Source organism: Podarcis liolepis (assembly GCF_965112155.1).
Source record: "Podarcis liolepis genome assembly, chromosome: 2".
In the NCBI taxonomy this organism is placed as follows: domain Eukaryota; kingdom Metazoa; phylum Chordata; class Lepidosauria; order Squamata; family Lacertidae; genus Podarcis; species Podarcis liolepis.
The window spans coordinates 63224284-63247522 of record NC_139555.1 but is presented as its reverse complement, the minus strand read 5'-3'; the positions used below and the strand labels follow the sequence as shown (position 1 = coordinate 63247522).

General features: G+C 41.2%; 1 protein-coding gene across 2 annotated transcripts; it reads left to right on the top strand.

The window, feature by feature from the left end:
• The first annotated feature begins 5478 nt into the window (after positions 1–5478).
• DCTN4 (dynactin subunit 4) lies at positions 5479–22402 on the top strand. Of its 2 annotated transcripts, XM_083488447.1 has the most exons (14): positions 5482–5694; positions 10525–10595; positions 11365–11543; positions 12625–12668; positions 13494–13601; positions 14269–14289; positions 15250–15323; positions 16945–17057; positions 17182–17291; positions 17444–17517; positions 18069–18123; positions 18750–18857; positions 19326–19423; positions 20122–22402. In XM_083488447.1, exons 1-14 carry the CDS (start codon positions 5560–5562, stop codon positions 20333–20335), a joined length of 1404 nt encoding a protein of 467 aa, XP_083344573.1. In that variant the 5' UTR covers positions 5482–5559; the 3' UTR covers positions 20336–22402. The 2 variants fall into 2 exon arrangements, with proteins under 2 accessions (XP_083344574.1, XP_083344573.1); XM_083488448.1 differs by lacking the exon at positions 14269–14289 and having other exon boundaries at positions 5479–5694.
• The last annotated feature ends 837 nt before the right edge of the window (positions 22403–23239 follow it).

Here is a 23239-nt window from a genome sequence, read left to right as displayed (position 1 = left end):
CATCAAAGGCGAGCGGGCCACCTAGTGGCCACATGCGAAGTGCAAAACCTTAGTTTGATTTGATAGGTTTTATTGATATACCAGTAGTATCCAGTTGTATACCTTCTCATCAGAAATAGCATGACGAGGAGATATTTAAGTATAAAGTAGCTTGTCAAAGAAAAAAGAAAAACAAACCAACATGGCTGTATCACAATGAAGCATTTATTTATGATGGATATATGATGGGTGGTTATCATGTACGATATCATGCATGAGATATTATATATGATATATGTTAATCAGTGCTTTTTTCTGGAGGGATGCAGGGGGACGCATACCCCTAAACATTTTGAGAATCTTTGTACTTTTGTCCATTTACTGTATTTATTTTTCCCGATTTGAACTATAAAATGGTGATTTTCTTGAGTCAAAATGAGAGTACCCCTAAACATTTTTTAAGGGAAAAAACCACTGATGTTAATTTTAAAAGATTTCTGGATCTGGAGTAGCCCCTAGACCCAATGGAAACATGTGCACTCATGGCCACAGTGATATATGAGTTGCTTTACACAAAAGAAAAACTCTGACATACGCAGAAAAACACACGTAGACCTGGTGAGAACCCACCATCATAGTAAAGAGTCTGGTGGCACCTTAAAGACCAGGAAACGTGCTGTAATGTGAGTTTTCTTAAGGAAGAGCTTACTTCATTGGATCCATTTCTCTCAACTTCCTGTTTCATGGAACATGCACATTTCCCACACTTTTACTTAGTATCACAGAGTACATGTGGTTTTCCTATGCGGAAGTAAAATGCATTCATGTAGATAAGCAACTGCATAAAATGTGGCCCCAGAATGTGAACATATGCAAGACTTCACTTGAGGTTCAGCACTGGAATCATTAATGTCAGGACTTTGCCCTGCAGTGCATGAAAGAATAATAAAAAAGAGAATTGCAGCTTGCTCTTAGTTTTCTGAAATCAGCAGCTGTTTTTTGTTTTTTTGTTTATGTTCTCTCTTCACTGTCAGAGTTATGAAAATACACGTGCCGGATGAAGTAATGTGAGTCATGGAAGTCATATTTTCCTGGAAGCTCGCTATGGTGTCTGTTTCTGAGAGCTGAGTGGTGCACTCACAACACTATATTGAGACTCTTATATTGCCAATGATGACTAAAACTCTATTCAAAACAGACAATTGTGCAGTGGGGTTGACTAAATCAGGGGTAGTCAACCTTTTTATACCTACCGCCTACTAATGCATCTTTCTTGATGGTAAAATTTCCTTACTGCCCACCAGTGCTCAATGGGAGGAGGATTCAGCTTGTGCCCCTACCGCCCACCTAGAATCCTGAAACGCCCACTAGTGGGTGGTAGGGACCAGGTTGACAGACAACCCCTGGACTAAATAGTTAGCAAGCCCTGTACTTGGCAGCAGCATAGGAAAGGGAAATGAAATCTAATGAAATTCACAAACCTCACTCTCAGACACACACACACCTCCCATTTCAGCTAAATCGCACACGCACACACTTTGCAGCCTTCTAACACATCCCTAGGGTTATCACTGTCAAAGTTGTTATGGACCCCACCCCACACAATGATCTGGGCACTGCTTGAGAGCCAATGTCTCTATCTGCCCTGCCAGAAGCTCGCCCACTCCTCCATGAGCAATTCGATTGTTAACTTGTTGCACCTCAAGGCCCCACCCTTCCTGCCTCCCTGAATGGGCAACCTGGGTGGACCTTGGTTCACCTCTGCTAACATCCTGAAGCATTTCAGGCCATGGTGTCAATTTCACAGGCATCTATACATGCTCAGCTAAGTCCTGTGCTGGGGATCTTCAGCAAGTGAAGCTCCATGAAGTCCATGCTGTTAATCCACAACGAAGGTAGCACATAAGAGAAGCTATTTGCCTAGAACAGCAAGGGCATGTTCAAAGGGTAAACAATCTTTTCTTCTGGATTTAAATTGACTTCAATGCTCTGTTTTTAAAATTTTGTTAATATACGTATATTTTGTTATATTTTGATACCATAGAATCCTATTGCTCTGTATTCTGCATGTGCTGGCAGCTAACGATTCATTGGGCTACAGTGGTACCTCGGGTTACATACGCTTCAGGTTACATATGCTTCAGGTTACACACTCCGCTAACCCAGAAATAGTGCTTCAGGTTAAGAACTTTGCTTCAGGATAAGAACAGAAATCGGGCTCCGGCAGCGCGGCGGCAGCAGGAGGCCCCATTAGCTAAAGTGGTGCTTCAGGTTAAGAACAGTTTCAGGTTAAGAATGGACCTCTGGAACGAATTAAGTACTTAACCCAAGGTACCACTGTATTCTGTTGTGGGTTTAATCCTAGTGAAAAAGGTGGAACATTTAGCTAAACTGATCTTCCTGTTGACCCCAGAAGGTGCCATGGTACAGACAGGGATAAGAACTTCGTTAAATGCTCCAAGGTACATCATACCCTTTCAGAGGGAGTGTTCTTTGTCTTGATAATTGTCTTATTTCAACCATAGAGTACATTTAAAAAATCTTCTTCTATGCGTTCTAGTGGCCAAGGGAAGGACCTCACAATTTAGGTCTTGTCTGGTGTAGACATCATCCCTCTTTAGAACACAGCTTAAATATGATGACCATTGAAAATAGAAGAGAGCCATCACAGGTTCAAGTGCTCAAAACAATGAAGATCCACTTTGATTGGTGGTAACAACAACAACAACAACAACAACAACAACAACAACAACAACAACAACAACTTTATTTATGCCTTGGCCATCTGGGCAGCTTACAGCATATCTAAAAACATAATAAAAACATTAAACCTTAAAAACTTCCCTAAACAGGGCTACCTTCGATGTCTTCTAAAAGTCAGATAGTTGCTTATTTCCTTGGCACCTGAAGGGAGGGCATTCCACAGGGAGGGCACTACTACCTGAACTCAGGAAAGCCACTTGGTCATTCTGCTTCCTTCTTCTTATGAAACCTGTCTTCGTCAGATGAAACCTTCTAGAAGCACATCAAGGGACCCACTAAAGCTACAAAAGCAACCGGGAAATAAACTCGTTTAAATCAATTGCTTGTCCCTGAGAGGAAATGATGACTAATTGAGCTTGCAGGGTATGTGGAATTTCTATAGAGGTGAGCATGAGCATGTATTTGGTTGGGATTTGAAAGAAGATGAGGAAACTCCACTCCAAAGTTCCTTGAGAAGGAAAAGTAAAAGCCCTTTGTTAAGATCTCCCTGTGATGTGAAATGTTTGTTTTACTGAAAATTCATATTAAGGCATTTCTCAGGATGCCAAAAGAATAGCCCAGCCGTGGGAAACTGGATTTCCTCCATGTGGAACATTACACAACAATAGAAAGTTTCTCTTGGAATATTCCACTGCTGCATGATGTTAAAAGGCCAAGGAAATATGTCTATTCTTGGCTGACTCTATTTATTTATGTTTTAAGCAAGTAATAGAAACAGTTTCAGTTTTCAGTGGCCACTTCATACCAATTAGCTAACCTTCCAATATAGGGGCATGAAAGCAGCTTGCAAGTGTATAGTTCAGAAATAATGTTAACCCACAGTCTGTTTTAGCCACTTTTTTTTTTTTGGAAAAAAACCAACAACTATCAGTTGTCCAACAGATGATCAAACAAACCATAACCTTTCCCCCTGAAATATACTCGGAGTAAAGAGTGGATTTCATGCTCTTTATTCAGCTCATAGAGGTGAGGAGGAATGGAAGTTCCCCCACAATATCTGCTTTATATACATTACAGTGGTACCTCGGGTTAAGTACTTAATTCGTTCCGGAGGTCCGTACTTAACCTGAAACTGTTCTTAACCTGAAGCACCACTTTAGCTAATGGGGCCTCCTGCTGCTGCCGTGCACGATTTCAGTTCTCATCCTGAAGCAAAGTTCTTAACCTGAAGTACTATTTCTGGGTTAGTGGAGTGTGTAGCCTGAAGCGTATGTAACCTGAAGTGTATGTAACCCGAGGTACCACTGTATTTACACAATGGGCTGCACATGATTGGCTAATTCCGGGATTCTCCTGTAGGCCAATCAGGTTGTGGATTCACTTCCACCTGGAGCTGGATTGGGTGGCTCCTGCGGACCAATCATACTGCTGCATTGTTCTAGGACCAATCAGACTGCTGCATTCTGAATCCTATTGTTCTAGGACCAATCAGACTGCTGCCTTTTGGATCCTATTCAACTCAGTACATAACACCCCCCGAAATTTGGTTTTTCCTTCCCAGCTGTTCTTGGCTTAAGGTACTTTTGTAGCTTTCTGAGCATCTGAGATGGGGTGGCCAAACAAGCCAGGGTTACGGATGGGTGCTGGATTAATATTATGCCAAACCACAGTTAAAACGAAGTTTTGTAAGCCAGAAACAAATGATGAAATAAACCGTAGAAGAATATAATGCTTTAGAATGGATGCTTTAGCTGAGATTCTTGCATGGCAGGGGGTTGACCGCTAAGGTCCTTTCTAATTCTATGTTTCTATGATTCCAAGGTGCTTCTTTTGACAGGAACCTATAGTTACATGGTTCTGATTACACTGTGTAAAATGTAGCATACCTCCCTGCTACACCTGGTACCTTAATCCTAAAACCAGTACCATAGTTCCATTAAGAGTTTTACTAACAAACATATGGCAAAGCTGCCTGCTACATTAGATAGACTTCACATATTTTATATGTATTTTTAGTTAATTAAAATGCTGCATTCTGATAGGTTCATGAAGGCTTACAGTGAATGTGTACACCACCGTCCCCACAGTACCCATGCCACACACAGCAAATAAAACATATCTGTGGAAAGTCAATTTTCAACTCCATTTGGAGCTTACAGAAGAAAAAAGGATTGGATAGGAGGAGGAGAGGAGTCACCGACAGGTGGGGAAACACTGTAAATATATCTAAGCTTCCATAAACATTGCTATAGAACTAAGGTATTGGCTAAATGACAAAGTAAACACGAGTCTTCAGTTGTGCTTTTGCATAGTATGAGGTTTTCAGGGTGGATTATGTATCCTAAACAGTTTCCAGCTTGATCATCGGAAGGAATTCCGAAAATTTCATTTAAAGGGGGGGGGGGACTAATTAAGAAGATTAGGACTGAGATGCGCTTCCTAATTTATTTCTACATTTCACAGAAATGTCCCTAGGGTGGCTTACAACACAGCTCTTAACAATATATATATTATACACAGCTACAGACTTTATCATGCAGTAAATTTTGTGGCTTCTGTACAGAAACGTTAAAACATGTTCTGTGGCACCCATGAAATCCAATTTAAAATTTAGAATCAGATAGACATAAATATAATATTTTATATATAATTAATAAATACAAATTATCAGTCTATGTATCTTTCTGCTTTAACCATCCATTTACAGTACAGTATTTCATCTCCCCTCCCCATGACGTTACGCCAGGAGGAGATAAGAGAGCGTCACCCGGAAGTGACCAGCCCAAGCGGTTCTCTTCCGGGTCACGTGGCGGAAGTCGGGGCGGCTGGGTGCGGCGAGCGGCTGGAGAGGTTGGGGCTGGTCCCCGTCTTTCCAAAATGGCTTCGCTGCTGCAGTCCGAGCGCGTTTCGTACCTGGTGCGGGGCGAGAAGGAGATCCGCATGCCACTCTCGCAGCTCTATTTCTGCCGCTACTGCAGTGAGCTGCGCTCCCTCGAGTGCGTCTCTCATGAGGTAAACCGGGCGGGGGCTGGAGAACCGGGGGGGGGCGCCCCATCCAACGCCTCGAGAGCCCGTTGATTGGCCCGTCCAGCTGCCACTCGCTGATTCGCTTCATTCTGTTGGTTAGGGGAGATGGATGGATTTGAGGGAGGAGGGTGCATATCATTCTTTGATTTATATATGATGTGTGGAGGTAGCGTCGCCCTCTCCCTCATCTCTGCCGCGGGATGCCAGTTCTTCATTTTATAGTCTGGCATCACTGGAGTTGTGTTGTTAATTATATTCCTTCTTAGCCTCTCAGTTGCTTCCTGGGGTGGTGTTAGCCTGCCGGTTGCTCTGTTCTGGCAGAGCTGATTTATGCACAAGATAGTTAAGTCACAACAACCCCTATAGCATTTTGTAAGCAGTAAGCATGGTGGGGCGCTGTTACTCTCCCTCTCTTTCTCCCTCTCTCTGTGTGTGAGGGGTGATAATTAGCTACATATTCATTCCCCTTTTGCTTCCTATACTGTATAGTCATCACATTAAAATAAATCTTTTCCAGTCTTCTTATTTGTTCTTTTAGCAGCCTGTGTGGTGCTTGAGTTTTGTGCCCCATCCCTCCATTTCTATAGCATATTGTGTCTTGTGCAAGTCACAAAAGTGATTACGGATAAAATGCAGCACTCTTACCAACTGATTTATTATTATTATGGTGCTCTGGTCCATGGGGTCACCAAGAGTCAGACACGACTAAACGACTTAACAACAACAAACCCTGCTCATCTGGCTGGGTTTCCCCAACCACTCTGGGCGGCTTTCAGCAGAACATCAAAATAGAATAGAACTTCAAACATTAAAAATTTCCCTAAACAGGGCTGCCTTCATATGTCTTCTAAAAGTCAGATAGTTGTTTATTTCCTTGACATCTGGTGGGAGGGCGTTCCAAGGGCGGGTGCCACTGCTGAGAAGGCCCTCTGCCTACTTCCCTGTAACCTCACATCTTGCAGTGAGGGAACCGCCAGAAGGCCCTTGGGCCTGGACCTCAGTGTCTGGGCTGAACGATGGATGTGGAGAAACCAGTTTCTTTCTCTTCTGATTAGCCAAGTCATTTTCTGATTAGCCACCCCTATCACAACCTCTAATTGATTGTCTTAAAAATTCTGTCTTCTTTCCCCCAGTTTATTTGGATGTAGAGGGTGGTATTCAGCTAAGTTTTACTCATAGCAGACCGGTTGAAATTAATGAACATAACTGAGATGTGTCCATTAATTTACTCTGGGTGAAACCTGGTAGAGTACCACCCAGGGAGTTTGACACTGTGAATTTTATTGTTACACAGAATGGTCATTTATATCTTAGCGGAATTCTTTTCACTCTTAAATCTTTTTCGCCCTTTTAAGCTGTAGAGAATGGAGACAGCCAGTTCATAGTGTGCCTACCTTGAACATAAGATTACTAAATAGGCCTGGACACATGTTTTACTTTGTTAGAACATCAAAATAAGTAAAGTAGCTGTAAAACTTTTAAAAAGCCATGCTGCTTTGTGACTTTGGCTTAACAAATGTCTAAAGATTAGAGCCTGCTTCTGCACCTAATTTTGGCATAGTTGGGCGTTGAAGTTGCAACTCTGTTCACAGTTCACGCCTGTTCAGTGATAACTTTGACTTGTGTAAAGAACATCTGTATTATTTCACAGTCTTTCAGTATAACGCCCCCCCCCAACTGCAATGACATATTAGATGAGTGTTGGTAAGCCTTATCTCTTCTATTCAAGTTTATAAACTATAGATGCCAATGTGATAGGTTGGGAATTCATTTGTAAAGCCTAGGTCAGTGGTGGAGCACATGCTGTACCTATAGAAGGACCCAGGATTAAGTCCCTGGCACCTCTAGTTAAAAGGATTAGGTGGCAAGTGATGGGGAAGACCTCTGTTAGAGAAACACTGTTGGTCACAATAGAGCATACAGGCTTAGATATACAGATATCCTTACCTTTCTGTGTTCCTGTGTTTATGTAAAAGATGGAGAAAGACAGTGGCAGGTAATTTGCATATTACTGTTTTTCACCAGATCTATATAGCTAAGAAGAATTAGAACAGCATTAGCATTGTTGATATACATCAAACGCTGTGACTAGAACAGCCAAAAACCTGCTTTGTCCTGTCATCAGACAAGGTTACAGAACAAATCTCTTCATTGTGTTGAAGTGAATGTGAGATTCCCATACATCAAGTCAGTATGTGCTCTCAGAAGAAAGTGAACACATTTCAGGCCAAATAACCCAAAGGGTTTATCTGCACGATCAATTTATGGGTTTTATTCCAGTTCTGATTCATGAAAGAATCCTTGGAATTGTTCTTTGACAAGGTTGCTGAATTTTCTCTGCTAGAAGTCCAAAGGTTCCTTTACTGAACTATAAATCTCAGAATAGTTTAGGAAGAGGTAATAACTATTAAATTAGTCTTTTAATTTGTATATGCAAATACATTGTATGCCCTGTATTGATACCCAGTTGATTCAGAGCTGAGTTGGTTTCTTTGTCCTCATTCACACATTTCTTCATTTTCATCTATTCTTTAGCTAAAAAATCAATTCATTGCCAAATTACGATAAATTATTTCATTTGGGATAATGGAAGCATTCCTCTTTATTATAGGTCTGTGGATGTTGCAAGATACAGGATTCTATACTGAGAATTTTTTGTTTGAATAAAACATTGGAAACATGGCTTGAATTTGATGACCTTTTAAAAATATATATAAATAGAACTGATGCTCCGAAAAACTAACATAATTTTATTAACAGTTCCTGATCTGAATATTTGCTCCTGTGTAGAATTCCTAATTAATACTACTACTAATAATAATAATAATAATAATAATAATTTATTATTTGTACCCCGCCCATCTGGCTGGGTTTCCCCAGCCACTCTGGGCGACTTCCATAGAAACCAAAAATACACTAAAAACTTCCCTAAACAGGGCTGCCTTAAGATGTCTTCTGAATGTCAGGTAGTTGTTTATCGCTTTGACATCTGATGGGAGGGTGTTCCACAGGGCGGGCACCACTACCAAGAAGGCCCTCTGCCTGGTTCCCTGTAGCTTTGCTTCTCGCAATGAGGGAACCGCCAGAAGGCCCTCGGCGCTGGACCTCAGCGTCTGGGCAGAATGATGGGGGTGGAGACGCTCCTTCCGGTATACTGGGCCGAGGCCGTTTAGGGCTTTAAAGGTCAACACCAGCACTTTGAATTGTGCTCGGAAACGTACTGGGAGCCAATGTAGGTCTTTCAAGACCGGGGTTATGTGGTCTCAGCGGTCGCCCCCAGTCACCAGTCTAGCTGCCGCATTCTGGATTAGTTGTAGTTTCCGAGTCACCTTCAAAGGTAGCCCCACGTAGAGCGCATTGCAGTAGTCCAAGTGGGAGATAACTAGAGCATGCACCACTCTGGCGATACAGTCCGCGGGCAGGTAGGGTCTCAGCCTGCGTACCAGGTGGAGTTGGTAGACAGCTGCCCTGGATACAGAATTGACCTGCACCTCCATAGACAGCTGTGAGTCCAAAATGACTCCTAGGCTGCGCACCTGGTCCTGGCACCTGGCACAGTTTTCAGGACCAGGGAGTCCGCCAAACCAGCCCGCCCCCTGTCCCCCCAAAACAGTACTTCTGTCTTGTCAGGATTCAACTTTTAATTTACGCTGGATTTAACTAAAATTATTAAAACTGAAATGTTTATTTTTGAATGCCTTGCAATGCAATTCTATACATGTCTACTCATATGTAAGACCTATTTAATAAGTGGGTATTGAATTCTGATATGCCTTGTTCTGGTGTATGAACCCTGAGTAAGCAAGGGTCAAGCTGCATGCAAATGCATAAACAAAGCAGAAAAGCTGAAAAACAGACTCAGGAGGGTGAAGTAGTCTGTGTATTTGACTGTCCCCAATGCTTGTCCACTCAAAATCCGTCTAGTAAAGCTGTTTTATTCTTAAGGGTTATGGAAGAAATTAGGCACTCCCCTTCTTTGCTAGTTCTTTTAAAGGTGGGGTTTTATTACATGCATTTGTTTGTAATGTGCCCCTTTGCTTATAAATGATCTTTAAAATATACAGTGTCTCAAGAAGTAGCATTATGTTATTCTGGAAGGACTGAAGGTTCAGATAAGTTGGAAATAAAGTACTTTAGTGTGAACAAGAAATTATTTGCTCAGTTATTTCCACCAGTGTTCAGAATAATATAGATGATGATATCTGTGAGAGTGGCAGTGTGGAAGGTTGTTAGCACATAGTTCAGCAACATACTGTTAAATTCCATCTGAATAGTAAGACAGTAATCATATTTGGCTTAGTTCCTGGGCATTAGAAATCTGAATAACTTTGCCAGAACTGTTTGTCTGTTGTTTGAAGATAATTTTTTGTGTTTAGGTCAAGAAATTCCCCAGACATCTCAGTTTTAAGATGATGATACTTTTCAGTGTTTTGGGGGGTTGACAACATTTCACATTCCTTATAAAGGAATCTTTGTATTCATTATAACTACTCTGTAAGTAAAGAGGTATAAGGCTGTGTACTTATGCATTACTTCCTCCAAAGAATCCTGGAAACTGTAGCTTTCCCCACTCACAGAGCTACAATGCCCAGCATCCTTAACAGACTCCACTTTAAAATTGGGGTGGAGTGGCTTGCCTAAGCCATCTGATGAATTCATGACAAAGGTAAGAACCAGACTGGGGACTTAATGTCTCATAACTTGAACTACCTACTATGCTGTGTAGCCCTAAAAAAAATCAAAGTTGTGGGGGTTTTTTTGTATTGGAAAAGGATAATGGTGCGAAATGAAAAATGCCTTTTTGTATTTTTTTAGGTGGATTCTCACTATTGTCCCAGTTGCCTGGAGAATATGCCATCAGCTGAAGCCAAGCTAAAGAAGAATAGGTAAGACTACATGCTACTTCTGTGATTCTCACCTTACTCAATACTTTTGTCATGCTATAGGATAGTCTCCCTTCTATCAGTGTATATTTGTCCACAGCACCTTAGTAAGAATCGGAAACAATTTTGAAAATCCTCTAAGTAAGGATTTTATTTACAATGTGATCTCATTGTGATGAGGAAAGTGCTTTTGTATGTTTGACTTAGCACTCTGTTTATAGTCTGCACTTCCAACTACTGACAGTACTGGAGAAATATTGCTGCATTAATTTACACTTGAGCACGAGCCTGTTTCCTTTTCACACTCTCAATGTGTTTTTTTGTGAAATCACAAGAAAAGCATACACTGTGGAATTGCTGGTGATCTCCCATGCTGTAAGAAGGCTTTCAGAATGAATTTACATCTGTCGTACATTGACACCTATGCTTTTGTGAATTTCTGTGAAATACATGCAGAGTGGAGCAGAGCACTTGTGGAATCTTGAATGTTTACTGTGACCAGATTTGAAACTTTGCCTGCAGCATGTTTTGTGCCCTTTCACAAAGGGTGATGGAAGTGGAATGAAATGGCTTACTTTGTTTTTTGTTGACTGATTCTATTAAGTCCTTTCTTTCATAGTAACACCTTTGGAAAGAATTTGGTTTTATAACTTGTCAGAGGCAATTTCTGAGTTATAAAACAGAAAATCAGGAGCCTTGAACAGCAGGTATAATCCCTGGTGTTCAAGTACAAACTTGAGTCAAACTTCCATGCTGGTCTCTCTCTGTTCAGGTGTGCTAACTGTTTTGACTGTCCTTGCTGTATGCACACTCTCTCTACCCGAGCAACAAGCATCCCTGCTCCGCTGCCTGATGACCCAGCCAAGACCACAATGAAGAAGGCTTATTACCTGGCCTGTGGCTTTTGCCGCTGGACTTCCAGAGATGTTGGCATGGCAGATAAATCAGTTGGTGAGTGGCATTGGTTTTCAGATGAATATTACAAGTGTCGTTAGAAAACTTTTTCATGACATGTTTTGCGGAGTGTTGTTTTTGTAATTCAATACTAAGAGCTGGGAAGATAAGTAGGGCTGTGTGAAGAGCTTATAGAGGTTAGCTTCCATTGGTGAATGGTGTTATTATTATGCTACCAAAACAGTCAGAATTGAGCTCTGAGGATGCGTGCCTATGTCCTTGGAGTACTGTTTGCTCACAGGCTGCATAAACTAAGCAAAAAAAAGCGGGTTGTATCCCACAAAGTTGTCCCGTTAACACAAGAACTTCTGCCTATGCCAGTGGTGGCCAGACTTCGCCTTCCAGCTGTTTTGGGACTACAATTCCCATCATCCCTGGCCACTGGTCCTGTTAGCTAGGGATGATGGGAGTTGTAGTCCAAAAACAGCTGGAGGGCCAAGTTTGACCACCACTGGCCTATGCAATGGGACTTCTTCATGGGCTTTCAGTATAAATATAAGTGGAAATTCCATGTGTTGTAACATTTTTCATGCTGTAGTATTATTTACCATGTATATATGGTGGAAGGAAGGGTGCATTATTCTCCCCCACCCTGGAAATATCTTCTGCACCCCTAGCTATGTTTCTGCTGTGTTTTGCCTAGCTGAATTCTAAAACCCAGAATAGTCTGGGTAGGGGAATAATCCTCAAGGAAAGGGGGCATTTGTAGGTGAAAATATGTGGGTGTCAGATGGGTTCAACATCACTCTTGCCTGTCAGTAATTTCCTACAAATATTTCTCTGTGCCCCAGCATTCATGTTGACCTTCAGACACAAGTATAGAAAGCACATTTTTCATATTATGCAGTTCTGCCATTTTCAGCTTGTGATGCAGAAGAACTTTAAGCTTTTGGTATCTGACACATTGATACTAATAATACCAGATTTAATGAACCGTGGTCTGGGTTAGATGAGAGGAGGAGAGAAGCAGGCAGTAATTTTGGATATGTTTCATTTTCTCTGTCCAGTGCATGTATGATCTCTCTCTCCCTCCCCTCACACCCACCAGCCTTTTAAAAATTGCTTTGTTGTGTTGCAGCCAGTGGAGGTTGGCAGGAGCCAGAAAATCCTCATACTCAGAAGGTACGTAAAAGGAACTGCTTTTTCTTTCATAGAGTAGCCTGAAAAAGAAGAGTCTTTGTGTTGGGTCTGCTCTTGCCTATCTCTTAACTCACAGAAGAGAATCAACATTTAATTAAACTTGAAAGAATGAGTCCTGCATGGTTGAGGCTAGACTGCATCTTTCCCCAATTGATTTAGCACTGTAGCATCAAACTGGGGCTGGGGATGACATTATGTTGAGCAAAACATACCAAGTAGTCCAAGCCGTTTTCCACAACATGCATTCTTTGAGAAGTGGCCCACCTACATTGACCTCATTAGCTGCTGGAATGCAGTTTAAACTAGCAGTCATCAGGAATTGGCACAGGCCTTGTGTCATGCAGAGGTCAGCATCTTTCCCCAGCTCCAATATACTACACTGATTTGAGCCTTCTCATACAGATGCACTGCCACTAACATGAATTACTCTGTTCAGAGTAGTTATTTGAGAACGAGAGCTCTATTTCCTGCTGGCCTTCTTGTCTGTCTGGCCCTGTCTTTGAGATGTAGGGCATAGCTCATCTCCACCTAAGAGTAGGATATGATGTAATGCAAGCTTCTTTTTTCAGTTTCTCTGAGGAAAGAGCAGTGGGTAAAATTGTTAGAATGTGCATGACACTGCTAGCTAACTGGGTCAGTTAACTGATGTCAGGAGTTGGGCAAGAAGCTGCTGCTGCAGCTCAACTAAGGAAAAAACAAAAAGGGACACCCCCCCCAAGTATATCCACCATTTTGTTTAACCTTTACTTTACCAGGAACAGCTTTTCTTCCAGCTCACATCTTAAACTGACATTCCTTTCTAATCAGATTAACAAACTGGTCGAGTATTATCAACAGCTGGCTCAGAAGGAGAAGATGGAGAGGGATCGTAAAAAGTTGGTTCGACGCAGACCCTACATGCCCCTTGCTTTTTCGGTGAGCTAGGACAACAATACAGAATTCTGGAGCTCTTGGGCATAATCAGAAGACAGTTTTTTAAACTTCAAGGGCATAAATGTTGTTTTTAGTTGAGACTTGTAAAAAAGAAGCAAGCAAACAAAACAAACAAAAATCTTCAGAGTTTGTTGGAACCATGTCACATCAATAATCTTCCAAGAACAAGTTCTAAGCATCTGTGTATAGAAAGATTTCAGAGTGTTTTGCAGTTTATTAAGGGATATTGTCCACTACCAAAATGTAGACACCTGCCATTTGAAATCCCTCAAGTAACCCAGGATTGTATTAAGAAGAGCAAGAATTAGTCAGGGCTGGAAATCAGCTAGACCAAGATGCTCCTGCTTTCAGTTTTATTATACTGACTAAATATTTGTCACTAAGTATTTGCTTGCCTAGCTCATAGTCAGCACAAACTTGCTATGTGCTAGAAATCATAAGATGTGACAATATTTCATTTCAGTTTTCAGCTGTGCAGCCTGTGTCATTTGAAAGGCTTACTTTTTGCTTAGCTGAATATTTTTGCATATGCTTCCTACCTCTTGGATACCCGTATAACCTGCTTGCTCTGTGCATTTGCTTTTGTCTTTATTGCTGCTTTTTTCTTGTCTCCGTTGCTACCTGCTGCTAATTTGGGGGCTCTCCGCAGCAACACACTATACATGTAGTGGTAAGTCCCTTCAGTTTCTGATAGCGTTAAAACCACTTGTGTTCTACTGGTATGTCAGTATTTAGTGTGCTCAGCCTTCTGGTCTTGGATGTGCTTGTAGTACTACAGTTGAAGTCCAGTTTGCATACAGTTAATGAGTGGGCAAGGTTGGTAGACCTATTGCTATGGACTTTGAGTACATTTTCATTGTCCATATAAAGAATGATGTTTGCCGGTTCAAGTCCCTGCTAACAGAGTGAGCTGGTTCATACATGCTAAGCCTCAGTTTATCTTAAACCTTGGTTTAATTGTGAACATGTCTTCCCTTATACTGCACAAGTCCCTTTGCTGCTTCACCCCCAATGCAAACCATATTTTGATTTGCTGTGATGTCTCAACTAGGAACATGCATTAGGAACGAATTATTTTCGTCTTGCGAGGCACCACTGTATATCCAACCATGCTGTTTCTTTACGGTTGATACTGTTCTATATATTTGTTACTAGTTGAATTGTAGCAACTTGTCAGTGAATACCTTGGTAGTTAATCTGAGCTGTAGAGTGTCATACCATTATCACAACTATTTCTTTCTGTCCAATGGTGTCTTAACTGTAGTCAAATATATTTTTGTCACAAAATTATACCCAGTATGAGAACAGTTACGCTCTGAGTAAGCTACATTAGCTGTCAAGTGGAGTATCCATTGGAGCATCACATGAAAATAGGTCAGGGTAGGAGGTTTTTAAAAATAGGGTTGTTTCAGTAGCATGCTGCGTCCCTCTTCCAGCATTTGATCAATTATTTTATTTTATTAACCAAGCTACTAAAAATTCATTTGAACAGAGAGAGAAAACCATATGCATTGCCTTTGTGTGTGCGTGTGTGCGCATGCTTGATCCCTTATGCCCCTCAAGCTGTCAGAAACCACCTGAACTTGTTACAATCAACAGACCTAACTTTCCTTGCATACTTCTTTCCTAGGACAAGTATGGCCTTGGAACCAGGCTCCAGCGTCAGAGGCCCGGGGCCCCTATCAGTGCCCTCACAGGACTTTCGTGAGTGCTAGGCCTTTTTATATGTATGACGAGAGGTGAAATGATGTAATTTCACAAGCTTGCCAATTGCTGCTCATCTAGGGTGCAAATAAATTGCCTGCAGACTGCCAAGAGTGATCCAGAGTCTCCCCCCGCAGCTTATATTCAGGAGGAGTCTGTTTCCCCCCCCCCTTTTTTTTAAAAAAGAAGAAGAGGTCCATTGCTCAGTTTGGAGTGTGCTTTGGCACTGATGTGTACTTCACAGTTGTGCCTAAACCTTCTGCTTTGTTTTGCACAACAGTGTGACTGCTACCAGTCTCTTCCCTTAAGTTTTGCACCTGAGATTGATTATCTGTGCTAGTGCAGTACACAGCTAGTGTACTGTGGGCGTCATCTTTTCTTGCAAACCCAGAAGCATTTGCTCATTCTGTCTCTTTGCTGTTGACCTTGTCTTCAGAGGAAACAAACTCAGGTGCTTTTTGCATATCCACACCATGCATTTGGTGCATATTTAAAGCACATGGCTTCCCCCAAAGAATCCTGGGAGCTACAGTTCGTTAAGGGTGCTGGGAATTATATCTATGTCAAGATTCTTTGGGGTACAGTAATGTGCATTGGATGTGCCTTAAATGTATGGTGTGGCTCTCTTTCAAGTTCCCTGTGCATGTGTTGTTGGAAGTAAGCCCCTGTGTGCTTAGCGAGTCGGAACTCTGGACGGTTTGCCTTGGGATTTCAGCAATGCATTTCTGTGTAGCTTGATAAAACCCATTTTGTGAGGGAAAGGTTGAAAGCAGGGAGTGAGGGGAACTATGTTTAATCCTTTTCTATGTCAACCATTTTCCATTCTAAATTGTTCACTGAACAGCTCACCCCACCCCTGCTGTGGGTTGGTTTTCTTTCTTTTCCTATGTATGTAGCGTTTTTTGTTTTTTTCTGACTCCACCTTCCCTCTTCAGCTCTTTGTTAAAAGCGGTGGCATGGAGTACTGTATATTTTTGTAAACTGCTTAGAAGTTTTATTACAAGCAAGCACTATATAAATGTTATTAACTAAACAAAAAATAAGAGAGAGGAGGAATTTGTGGAAATTGCCTCCCTTCCCTTTCTGTCAGCAGCAGCCTTCTCTGGATCAAGGAGCCTCCATAAATGGGACAACATTAAATAGAATCTGCTTTTTTGTCCCTTTCTGTTTTGTTTTTTCTTGTTGTTAATCCTCTAATCCCTAGAACAGCTGTTCTTAAGAAGTTTTTTTTTAAGGGTGTGGCATTTAAGGATTGCAGAACTAGTGAAAATTAAGGCTAGTGAATGTTGATAACTTTTTCTTTATAATATTTACATGCCGATCTCATTTATGGTATTATCTTAAAGATGGGGAAATTTCAAGAAATGGTTTTGAAAAGCACATCAATTTTCACCTTCACCTGGCTGAGCAAGTTCTCTCTCCCACTCATTCTCTGTAGCCTTGTGTCATTGTTCTAGGTGTTGTAAGGAAGTCTGAATGTCAATCAGCAACTTGCTTACAGTTGCTCTGCAAAAGTTTTAATTTAGCCAGTAATTGTAATATTATTGTGGTTTTACTGTGCTCAGTTACTTCTAAGCAACTTTCTGATTATCCTAAGCAGCTGCTTTCTTTTTTGCCTCAGGCTGAAAGATGGAGAGGACCAGAAGGAGATAAAAATTGAACCTGCTCAAGCTGTGGAGGAAGTGGAGCCTTTGCCTGAGGACTATTACACACGACCAATCAATCTGACAGAAGGTAGTAGCTCTTAGCATATCTCTTTGCTCTCCTGCCCCAGCTTAATGTGTTCAGGTGGTGATCCCTCTTTCATATTGCTCAAAACTGATTTTTTGTTGTTGTTAACTTTCTGTACTATGAACAGTGACAACCCTCCGACAGCGCCTCCTCCAGCCAGACTTCCAGCCAATCTGTGCTTCTCAACTTTACCCACGTCATAAGCATCTGCTGATCAAACGCTCCCTTCGGTGCCGGGTATGTAGATTTTTCTGAAAAATATGTTAGTCTCTACTTCTACTGCTTTTGGTGTTTCTTTTTTAAAAAAATTGGCTCAGTGGTAGCATTTGTAGTTATAGGCTGTTGTCTGCTGTTTGGCCACACATTTTGTTAATGTTTGTTTCCCCTAGAAATGTGAACACAATTTGAGTAAACCAGAGTTCAACCCTACATCCATCAAATTCAAAATTCAGCTGGTAGCTGTGTAAGTATTTTGGATATGGGTGGGAGCAACAGTCTATGACACTTACGGTTGGGTCTCTATTCTCTCCTGAGTTGTTCCACTTCAGACTGTAGGTGAGAGCTCCTAAAACAGAAATCACAGCACATAGCAAACTGGGATATCAGAGAACAGGGATCTAGTCTAGCCTTCCCTCTGACACACTAGTGACTTATCTTCTACATGCAGGTACATAATAGTCTATGTACAGAGGGCTACTTGGTTTAAAACTCCAGTTCTGAAATGTCATTTAAACCACCTGGCCCCATGTTCTCATTTAATCTCAGTTAAAACTTTGGAAGATGTAGCTAATCTACAGTACAGTTCCCTTTTTAAAAAATTAAATTAAAAATTAAATTAAATGTTGTGCTCATAGTCATCTACCTTTCCCGCTTTTTAAAACATCACCATCTTAAGAACCCATTCTGGATTGAAAGGTAAGCCAGATATCTAAAAAGTGAAAGTGCAGTCAGAAGTCTAGAGACGTTGGGTTTATACTTGAATTTGCTATTTACTTTCTTTTATTTGTATTGTAGCAACTATATCCCAGAAGTGAGAATCATGTCTATTCCTAATCTGCGCTATATGAAGGTTTGTTCTCGTGTATTTTGATCAGTCTTTCTAGAGGTGGGATTTTAAACTAGGGATGGGGACCAGTGGTCCTCCAGAGTTGTTGGGCTGCAACTCCCATCATTTATGACAATTGGCTATGATGTTTGGGCCTTCTGGGAGCTGGGAGTTTTAAAGGTTGCATGTAAGTGAGTGTTAAACCAACTTTTTTATTTATTTTATATAGTTTTTCATATTGAGTGCATTATTTTTTATAACCTTGGCTCAATTTAAGACACCACACCAAATCATGGTTTGAGCAAGCCGTAGTTTCAGAAGAGCCGCAATTGATGTTTATTTGATTGGATGGATCAACTAAAAGTCTCCCCCCTCCTGAATAATTGGATGACATTTAAAAAAGCACCATCTTAAAGCACAACTCCGTTTCATGTATATAGGAGGAAATGCCTTTTGCAATATAATGCTTGCTATGACAAATATAAACACTAACTAAATCACTAACTGAATGATTGGAAGACTAGCTGTTTTTTTAATGTGATAAATTTGTGAATTTTAGAGGCATCAGTGGAAGGCAGACAGCATAAAAACAGAGTGAAAGATTCTTACTGAGAGTGATCGTTTCCTTTGTGTGTCTGTCATTTGCACAGGAGAGTCAAGTTCTTCTAACTCTCACCAATCCAGTGGAAAATCTCACTCATGTGACACTGAAAGAGTGTGAGGAAGGTGATCCTGATGACACCAGTAGTACTGCTAAGGTATTGCAGCTTCTTCCTAGCATAGATTCTGGGCCATACTTTGATGCTGTGCTGGAAGCTACACTGACTGTATGCTCCTATAAATAGCCATCTGTCATTGAAGACTTAGGGTGGATTTATATGTAGCTATGCAAAAAGAGACTTCCACATGGTATTGGTACCCATGTGGGTGCCATAAACACTAAGGAGTTTGCCATATTAGGCGGGTTTTTGGTTTTTTTAAATTGTGTATGTTTGCTCCTCTGGCTCCTTTTGAGAGGAAGGACGGGGTATAAATACATAATAAATGGTGATAGAACATGCACTGAAGATGTATTGGGTATTTTCATTCCAGTGTTGTATCTTGCAGTTGGCCACAGGCAATCTCTCCCGCTCCATTACTTACCGTATATATACTACAGGGAAAGCAGGGTGAATGTTGGTTGGCTACTTGTTGCAAAACATATTTTCTGCTTAACTCTTTTTCAGGTGGTGGTTCCTTCCAAAGAGCTACTCCTGGCTGGCAAAGATGCAGCAGCAGAATATGACGAGCTGGCAGAGCCTCAAGATTTTCAAGATGATCCTGAGTAAGCTTTTCCATATCTTACAGACCTGTGTATCAATTTGTCATCCATGATTCATTGGCGGTTGATGGTGTTGGCTTCTGACCAGGTTGGCAACTGATAGCACAGTATTTATTTTCCTCTGCTTGTGTAGTTTGGAATTTAGAAAGTAGTTGATTGAAGAACATCCCACCCCCAATATAATACTAGAACTTGGGGTGGTCTGTGGAATTGATTGGCAGGGAATTCAGGGCAGTCAACATGGAAGTGCTTCATGTAAAACAATTAGAGCCTTCCTTTAGATCCCTTTAAAAGGGAATCTGACAGGTTCATGGAGGAGGGATATATCAATGCTGGCATGCCTCTGAATGCTAGTTGCTAGGAAGGCAATAGGTGTCAGTTCTAGTTTCTAGGCTTGAAAGAGGGCTGTTGACTTCATGTCTTGCTTGTGGGATTCTTGGAGGTATTTGGCTGGCTGTTTGAAGCAAGATACTGGATTTTGTGGACATTTGGCCTGATTCAGAGGGGTTTCTCTTACTTTTTGAAAATTCAAATTCAGGCATACCCATGAACTCATCTTTTAGCACTGGGCAAGTCCATGTATTTGGTTAGTTTTGTCTAGCTATTCTAGTTGGCTTAAGCAACTAATAAACTTTATTAGCGACATAGCTCACCGGGAAGTGTTGTGGAATTATATTAAAACCTCTCTTCTTCCTTTGCAGCATCATAGCCTTCCGAAAGGCTAACAAAGTTGGGATATTCATCAAGGTCACTCCACAGAAAGAAGAGGGAGAAGTTACTGTGAGCTTTAAGATGAAACATGAATTCAAAAACCTTGCTGCTCCTATCCGGCCCACGGAGGAAAGTGATCAGAGTTGTGAGGTCATCTGGCTCAATCACCACGTGGAGCTCAGCCTGGGCCCCGTGCTTCCGTGAAACTCATCTGTAACTGGAACCTAAACGATGGCCACACACTACATTGTGTCACTGTTCTATAGAAGAATGCATCCTGACAAAATGCTGAAGGCACTGCTTCACAGAGGCTCCCATCAGATATGAGCTCGCACGACACAAATTTCAGCCAAAAGATGCAGAGGTTGGATTAGAAGAGAAGAGCCACACTCTTGGATGACTCTCCTCTCTGCAACACCTATGAATTGATGGTCCCGTCCCCCGTCCCCCCCATGCTTGGTCAGCTTTGTAGCAGAAAGCTTTGTGTGCACATTCTGTGGTCATCTTGTATTTCTCCTTGATAAAACGGCATGGAATTTCCCAGCAAACGACCTTACTTGGCGCTCTTCATTGGTTTTGCAAAGCTAGTATTACATAATGCCAACATCTCTCTCCCATGTGGTAGGTTCTGTTCACAGTAAAAATTATTCCAAGGCTGCAGTAGCACCATCTATAGTGAAACAGCAAGCAGCGGCAGCAGTATAACGTTCTCTTGCTTCCACCTTCAATTGGATGTGCCATCTGTTTCAAATAGCACTTGTTGGCCTTTTACTCATGTACCAGAAGTTGATATTTCATAAGATGTTATCTTGTCCTGCATACTTTGTTAAGGAAAGGCTCTTAAGAAAAAAAGGCATTTAAATGCTCCTCCCAATATTCTGCAGGTTTTTGTGGGGAGGAGGGCGGGTCTTCTGCCACTCTTACATTGGAAGATACAGGCGTAAAAATGGAACAGGATCTAGGGTAGTTCATAAATGAAAATGCTGCTGTAGTGTACTTATTGTAGCAGGGGTGCCATTGTGGGAATCATTTGTGTGTGTTTTGTTAAATTATTTATTTAGGAATAGGTTTATGACCAAAGATAGCTGAGAATTTTGATACGTGAGATCACTTTCGGTATGCTTTGAAGTCTAAAATCTCTTGAGAAAGTAGCTACAAGCGCCCACTGTGCATCCTTGCACTCAGTGTACTTAATACTTGATTTCCATACCATTATAAGAAAAAGTGAATGGCTTTCACAAGGCTTTGTTAGTAGCAAATGGAAGAAATAAATGGTTGTAAACTCTAATTCCCAGAGCTTGGCTCTAATCTTCCACCCATACTCATAAATTCAGCATTGCAGTGTTGCATACACACACAGACACAAAATGCAGAGATATGTTCCAACACAAACTTCTTGGCTAATATTTTTTGTTAGATTACTGAGAAGAAAAATGCATATGGTGGAACTCGGCTGCTTTTTCTGCTTATAATTCTCAGACTATGTAACAGACGTAGGTGTGCTTTGAATGGGGCTCTGCTGTTGTAGCCTGGGAGTAATGGGGGCATGTGCAAATCACGTGATTGAATACTGTTGTCAACAGGTGTGCGTTACAATATGAGAGCTTATTTTGTAGCCTCAGACAGAAAGAGGAATGCTTATTTCCATCTTGGATTAAAGTAAATGGACTCAAGGCTGTGGGAAAACTCTTTTCTTGTAGACTGCAAGTTGTTCAGAGGTGTGTCTTTTAAAAGTCTTCATTTGTTTGGCAGCATTTGGATGAAGGTGGCACCTTATCCAGTTTGTGCAATGGATGTAAAGAAAAAGAGAAGCTTGATGTTCACAAGACCTGCGTAGACTATACACAATATAAAGCATGAGTTTAAGAAGTCTAACCAGTGTTTATTCTTAAATGTGTAGTGTTTAGTGTCTGCTGATCTCAGTTTTTAAAATAACTCAAACTAACCCCTGATTTAATTCTGTCAAGATAATTCTTGGCTGAGTAATATTTGGGAACTTCATTTTTGAGCGCTGTTGCTGTGCTGAAGTGATACACACCTGAAGCTTCTTTGCAAAACATATAGGAAAGTTGGGGCATACATTGGAAGCTTTTTCCTTTTAATCTTTTAGGACTCTGTTCTGTATTACACACTTCTGCAGAAACATCTCACTGAATCCTCACTAGAGGGCACTGGAGACACTCTGCCTTTATCAATAATAATAAAATGACTGTGTTGCCTTATTGTTTTACTTAATGTAGTGAACTTGAAATAAAGAAGCAGACAAAGCCATTTCTTTTTTGTGTACTTTTTCTGATAGCACCAATGCTTAGGGTGTAATGTAGAGGACAGCATCTGCCACTGTCTTTTTCTCGCTATGCAAACATAGTGGTGTTGGACTGGATTTAGGAGTGCAGTGATTTTAAGTGTACCTACTATGCCCTTATATATGGGCAAAACACAAGCTGCGGCAGCTTGGCATAAGGAATGCTGTGGGAGCACTTGATACAGTAGCACTGATGGACCTAAACAGGTGTCGGCCTCACCAGTGCCTGCTTGAGAGACCATTGAGAGCCACACATAAGCTGCTATTGGCTCCTAACGAAGACAGGTGTGTGTGTGAGAACAGCTGATACAGCCAACTGCCACCATAGGGTGAGGTAGATCATATTAAGCTCCTGGAATTGCACTTGAGCTACAGCCAATTTTGGCTCAAGAGAAATGAAAGGAATATTGGAAGGAGACATGGGATAAAAATGGTTTAATGTTTTAATTGCTGACTACGGGGAATCCAGTCAGTCTGTGTCCCACTTCATACAAGGTAAAGGCTCATTTACACATTCCATACTACTGTGAATTATCACTCTGATTCGTCTGCTCAAGTTCTTCCCCATGAGAATGAGTAGGTCTTAAATGCTTGTATCACGCTTGTCTGACCAATTTTGTAGTACATTAGCATCTTGGGCATACAAGCACTCAAATGTGCTTAGACATTAATAATTAACATTTATATTGTGCATTTCCAAGTGCTCAAATTGCTTATTTCAGTTATCCTTACATGATTGCTGTAAGGCACTTGGGTTAAGGATAAGAGATTACGTAATGCTTCCTAGTGGATTTGTGACTGAA